Here is a 6000-nt window from a genome sequence, read left to right as displayed (position 1 = left end):
TCCTCACATTTCACATGTCCCTCCTGGGGGATCAGGGCTTCTCCCTTCTCTTGAGTACAACAGCTGAAGAGAAAGAGCATTTCAAGTGTCCTGCTGCTCTTTTTCCACCACCTCCTCGCCTCTGAGGTAGTCGGCAGCTCCGCACTAAGTGATGCAGTTCCTGTCAGATATCAGAATGATGGTTCCCTAACAGACTAGTGTTCATTAATGCTTTAAAAAAAAAGAAGGGCAGAATCCAGGCTACACAGATTTTAAGAAGGAGTACCTGTCATAATCCAGGCATTTATTTCATTTTCAACTCACAAAAGAAGTGACAAAATAGAAACATAAGAACAAGAGAATGCAGATGCTTTAAGATGTCGCTTTGTGCACCAATAGAGGTAAAAGCAGGGTGGGTGGCTGTAAATGACACCAGTTGTTAATGGGATTTTTGGCACTGAAAGAATATGGTGCCTGTAGGGTGCTGCTTCATTAACCACCATTAGTCTTCCATTTCACAACTGAATGGGTGAACAATTGATGCCTTTGGGCTCCTCCAAAGTTTTGGTTTGTTTGAGGGTTTTCTTTTGCTGTTGTGGGTTTTTTTTAATAACATCTCTATTCTAAAAGTGCAAAGCTCTCCCTTCGTAGAGCAGGCAAGTGTGTTCATCACAAAAGTTAGTACTGAAGAAATACTGTGACAAGAGCACTTGGGACGTCAACCAGATCAGAAATAAAATCTGTCTTAAAATTTGGTCTTGGCAGTTAGCACCAATGGTGCAGAGAGTCCCATGGTACCTAAAGGCATCACAGCCTCTGCCCACTCTTTTGCATGTACCAATAACAGCTCTCATGAAATTTTTTCATCCTTCCTGCAATCTTGCAGCATTAATTTAAGAAACACGAGACTATCTCTTCACCCTTATTCTGTCTCCAAACTCCAAGCTTCTTGGGGCCCATGTGCCAAATGGGTGTCTGCTCCACAGACAGCATTTGCAGGTGCTGCCAGAGCTGAAAAAGCAGCAGAGAAGGTGGGAAGGAAAGTGAAGGGGTCACTTAACCGGGAGAGGGAAAGCACTGCAACACTTCAATTTAAAAGGATTCGATTTTAATGCCCACAATTATGGCATAAAATGTTAGACAGCGACACCCAAAAGTCTTTGGGGAGTTCTCCACTTTTGAAGCCAGACACAAAGCTGAGAGAGAGTCTTTATCATACAGGGACAGACATTTGAACTCACAGTGTTGAACAAGAATTTCAAAATAATATTGATAGAATCCTGAAGGTCTGAGCAGAACTTGGAAGCAATTCCAGGGCACGTACATGCAGCTTTCTTCTCCCATCAAATCTGCATGCTGAAAAAGATGATTCTTCAGGGTTAAAAAATCAAACAAAAAGCAGCTGCACCATGCTTGTCTGCTGTTGCAGGGAATTGTGGGGAATTTGTGTTTATCTGTCCTAAAGAACTCTGGTCATACTCAACACCGTGACAGACAGCTATGGTGCCATCAGGTGGATCAAGGAGGATTTTATTTTTACAGTCACAAAACCCTCAATAATCAGCAATGGAAAGAGAAAGTTCCATGTGTGTCTATGGGAATTTAGGGCCAGATTCGAGTAGTTCAGCATGTAAATAGCTTGGAGTATGGATCCAAGGAAGGCATTTCTAAGGAGAAGGCTTGCTTAAGAAAAGAAGGAACAACTCCTATGTAGGATCAATTGTGTTTCTTTTCATCCTCTCTGCTATGGTGGTGTCTGGATCTACCCATCTGGGAAGAAACTAATATTTGATCCTATGTGGAAATATGGAGAAGACAGTGGAGAGACTAGGGAGAGGATGGCTTTCCAGTGGGCAGGCAGAAGTATTGGCTAGAAATTAATTTGAGTGAGCTGCAAAAGCAATTGGTGCAGATGCTACAAAATGCATGCAAAGATGGCTGGTTGGATGATCTGAGATCCCCTCTCTTTTGTGGTGCCAAAAGCAGTAAGCTTGCAGGTTGGAGAGAGTTCTTCTATGAAGTGTTTCCATTATCAAACTGTCTGTAGTGGAAGAGACTCCTGAAGTCCAACTTCCCAGAGTATTTGACAGCTTCAGCAAAAAGCTTTGTCACCTGCCAATACAAAGCAGAGGAGGACTGAGCATTGCAAAGCCTTCTGCAGAAAGGTAAGTGATAGAGCAGGCTCCACACTTCTACTCTGTCACCCTGAAATTACCCTGTGCAGGTCTAGTCCTTGAGTCCATCCAAATCCACACCAGTTGTGCACAGGTGCTGCCTACAGCCCTCTGGAACCTGCCTGTCCAGCTGGAGAGACACAGATGTGCTGGGCTTCCTTGGCAAGACAGCTCTGTCCCACGAGAGCTGTTGTTTCTCTCTGCTGCCCAAACCTAAAGAGAACCAGGGCAGCTTTCCTCTCTCCAACTCAGAGATTACAACTCTGCCATCAAAACAGTTCAGTGAAATGCATCAAGCAGGTGCAGTAGTAAATTTTGGATGGGGATCCCTGTTCTGGTTGTCAGAGTGTGTTTTGCTAGTAGGCAAATAATGCATCTTCAACTCCCCATTCCTTCTAATGATGTCTGACATCATCCCATCTATGAACTGACAGTTTGGCACTCTCTGCTCTCCCCTCACTCCAATCACAGCAGAAGATTTGGCACAGCTGGACACCAGTTCAAGTCACTGGGTTTCATGTCAGCACCCACCAACACCAATGGGAGTTTGGCTGCTGTGCTTGATGAGAGCCAGATGAGGCTCTTCTGTGACAGTGGAAGCCACTGGCAAAGGAAGGCAAGGTACTACTGGCAGCAGGAGTTCCACTTTGCATCACCAAATATCTCTCCCCCTGTCAGTCTGTGAAAGAGGTTTGTCGGGAGCTACAAACATGTAATGACCAGCAACTGGGGACCACAACAGGACAGGCAGAATTCCACTTGGATGACACTTTGGAACTGGACTGCCCCCAGGATCATTTAAGAAAGCCCAGCAACATCCTGCTGTAAGGTTTAAGGACCATACTGGAAAAACATCCCACTATAGAGCTGTTCCTGTGCATAATTAAACATGTTACAGGAAATCCTGTGGGAGAGGTTTGCTCTGAAGTGAAAATGATGCAGCAAAAAATTCAGTTGCAGTACAGGATTTTTTGTTTTGTTTTGTTTTTGTTTTACTTGGAGCAATGTTATTTTGTACAGAAGCAAAAAGAAAACCATTCAAACCAATGTGTTGTCATGATTTTCAGATACATTATTTGTCAGATAATGAGGGTACAGACATTCTGGAATCTATGGTCACAAGTGCTTGCAAGCTGTGAAGGCTCTTATGTCTAAGAGGAGAAAGAACAACATGGGAAGTACCTGGAAGTTGGTGAGAAGAGCAATCCCGTTGTCAATAGCCATCCTCCGAATCACATAATTATCATGGACAAACTTGGTGTTGCTGTTGGGCAGGTTAATCACCAGATCTATTTTCCCATCCCTCACCAGCCTAAAGAGACAATGCACAAGACAGTATCACAGTGTGTCCCACCTAATACTCTGACGAATAGCACAAGCATGGAGATAAACAACACTGAAAAATTTCATTTCAGTTTAGTCTTCACCCCCAAAAAAACCAAGGCGTTAAGGCACTAAGCTGCCACAAAGGAATTTCGGCTTTAGTTCTGTTCTAATCAGCAATGCAAAGTAATGTTCAATTTTGATGAGGTGAGTGTTACTCTTACCTGCTGACTGGAGGGAGGCTCGGACTCTGGCTTTCCTGTGATGGCCACGCCACAGGACTCGCTGGGATGCCATTAGCATTGAGCCAGCGTGAGGTTGCTTCTGTGGCATAAAGCTGTGAAGGAGAAAAAAAAAAAAAAACAAACAACAAAAAAAAGGTTATTTACTGTGTGCTTCTTCATACCAAATCTCTTCATTTAACTCCCGTGATCTGACCCAACACACAGCCTTGGTTGTCAGAGCTGATTTTGGAGGGAATTTTTCATTACAAAGGTGTCTCTCCATACAGTACAGAATGACTCTCCCAGATTTCTGTTATCTGGGATTTCCTGATGGATGATAGTCAACAAATAGGAGTAATACATCCAGAAGCAGTGAAGTGACTTAGGAAAAATTAAATCCCTCTGACTTTCAATAGAGTTTAAGTTCAATCACTTATGACTTTTTTTGCCACCTTTTTATTTTTATTTTTTTTTATGCCTAGCACTAAGTTTTGAAAGGCAGAACTGTAAAAGCTCTCACCAGTCTTCTGTGGCTGTGCTGATAGTTGCCTTTCCATACAGACACAGATGCCAAAGGATGCTAAAGAGTTACAAGAGGGATATAAACACCACAGAGTTCGGATCTCTGTGGCTTGTGAATATCACTGAAAACTTTTTATAGTAGGCACTACAAAAATCTTCTCCATACAAAAGGTTTTCCCTTCCTTGTTTCCAGCCACACATGACATCCTGCTAACATTTTTGTATCTTGGAGAACTTAGAGGAGTTTATAATGTCCATCCTGGCTGCACGCTGATAGCAGAGCCAGAGTTGTTCCTGCCCTCACAACAGTCCCATATAATTAAGCAATCATGAGAACTTTTAGTTGGGTGATACCTGCTGACTTCATGGATCACTTAGCTTAAAATCCCTGTTTTACATTGAAAATATCCTTTTTTCTCTGTCTCCAAAGAAACTCCAACTTGTTCCTGCAGCAGGCTGAGGACATTTCAGATTTTGAAAGCTCTCTAGCTTTAAATAACTGAAACCACCTACCTTGAAGCCTTCCTCATGCAGTAGTTCTGCTATGCTGAGGAACCTGGGGCGGAAGGACTTCTGAAAAAGGAAATTTTTTAGATGAAGCATCAAAGCTAGGACTTAGAAACAGTGCTTTGCTGGGCAAATCAAAGATACTCGAAACTGTGCTAAGAGGCAAATACGCCCTTCTGTGCTGAGAGAATGTGTGTGGGTGCACAGAAATTTCTGCATGTGCACATACAGAGCCATTCCCAAGACAAATGTCTGGATCCTGAAGCCCAGGTCACTCCCAGCTAAGACATACTTTGTTACAACACCAGGGTAGATTTTCTCATATTAAGTTTGACTGCAACTACAGAAGATTTACTATTGCATATTTAATATCTAGGCAATTGCCTTCTCAAATACACTAACTAGAATCTCCTCTGCTCTTAATATCTTTTCAATCACTGCTCAAACATTTGGCTTTCTCTTCTGGCAGCTAACATACATGGATGTCCCTGCTGGAGCTACTGATAGCTTAACCTCTATGGGTGAGACAGCAATAATCTGAAGGGTGAACAACTCTCTATGAAGAAAGGGAGTAAACAGGGTTTTTTCCCAAGTACTCTGGAAAGAACCTCATTCTGAAAGCCATCTCATTCTGTACATTAACTAGAAAATATAAATACACAATGTGACAGGGTTGGCAGCTTCCCAGTCAGAAAGAAGGGTTCTGCCTTCTGGTGAGGAGAGTTGGCTTTCACAACAGTATTATAAACTTCTATCAAATATGTACTGAACACTTGTGACACATAAAACAGCCTCTCCATGAAAAGAAATTACAGCTGTCAGCTTGCATGGGAGCAGCCTTAGATTTACAAGCTAGCTGAAATAACCTGTGTAAGAAACCATTAGTTACTAAAGGTGAAAAGTACAAGCAGATTTATTTAGTGGAAGATATTTATTGTAGGAGCATTGTATTCTTTTTCCTTTATCGAATATAAGTTCCATTTCTTACGACCCCTCTCATGTTTGAAAGGAAGCCTTGCTATCTGTAAAGGGCTACATCCTCACTTCATTCAGAACAGCTGCACCAGTTCTCACTGAGATCCAGCACAATATGAAGCCATCTCATCTCCTGCCATAATCTTGAACTCTGCATCCAAATCCACTGTGGAGGACACAAAAATTCTGGTACGTGAGGAATTAAGGCTGAAGGTTACCTTGAAACAACAGACTTGGAGGGCTGGGATTTAAAACTAAAATACTTTATCAATGCTTTCCGCATCTCGTGGTCACCA

The 6000-nt window shown here is 42.5% G+C and overlaps 1 protein-coding gene across 4 annotated transcripts in view; it reads right to left on the bottom strand.

Moving 5' to 3' along the window:
• Positions 1-1497: 1497 nt before the first annotated feature.
• The window catches only part of CPS1 (carbamoyl-phosphate synthase 1), a 156752-nt gene continuing 152249 nt past the window's right edge, over positions 1498-6000 (bottom strand). For 3 of the 4 annotated variants that reach the window (XM_027887819.1, XM_027887820.1, XM_027887823.1), the window contains 4 exons: positions 4736-4795; positions 3701-3813; positions 3336-3465; positions 1498-2091 (listed from right to left, as the gene is read on the bottom strand). In XM_027887819.1, coding sequence (XP_027743620.1) covers positions 1993-2091; positions 3336-3465; positions 3701-3813; positions 4736-4795 — 402 coding nt within the window. In that variant the 3' untranslated portion in view covers positions 1498-1992. The remainder of the gene's footprint in view (positions 2092-3335; positions 3466-3700; positions 3814-4735; positions 4796-6000) is intronic. The other variant, XM_027887822.1, reaches the window with a different exon arrangement.

The sequence above is a fragment of the Empidonax traillii genome, unplaced genomic scaffold, assembly GCF_003031625.1.
Source record: "Empidonax traillii isolate 1590-97213 ecotype Southwest subspecies unplaced genomic scaffold, ASM303162v1 scaffold223:size1722714, whole genome shotgun sequence".
Classification (NCBI taxonomy): domain Eukaryota; kingdom Metazoa; phylum Chordata; class Aves; order Passeriformes; family Tyrannidae; genus Empidonax; species Empidonax traillii.
Note: the sequence above shows the minus strand (reverse complement) of the source record. Positions and strands in the feature narration are given on the sequence as shown.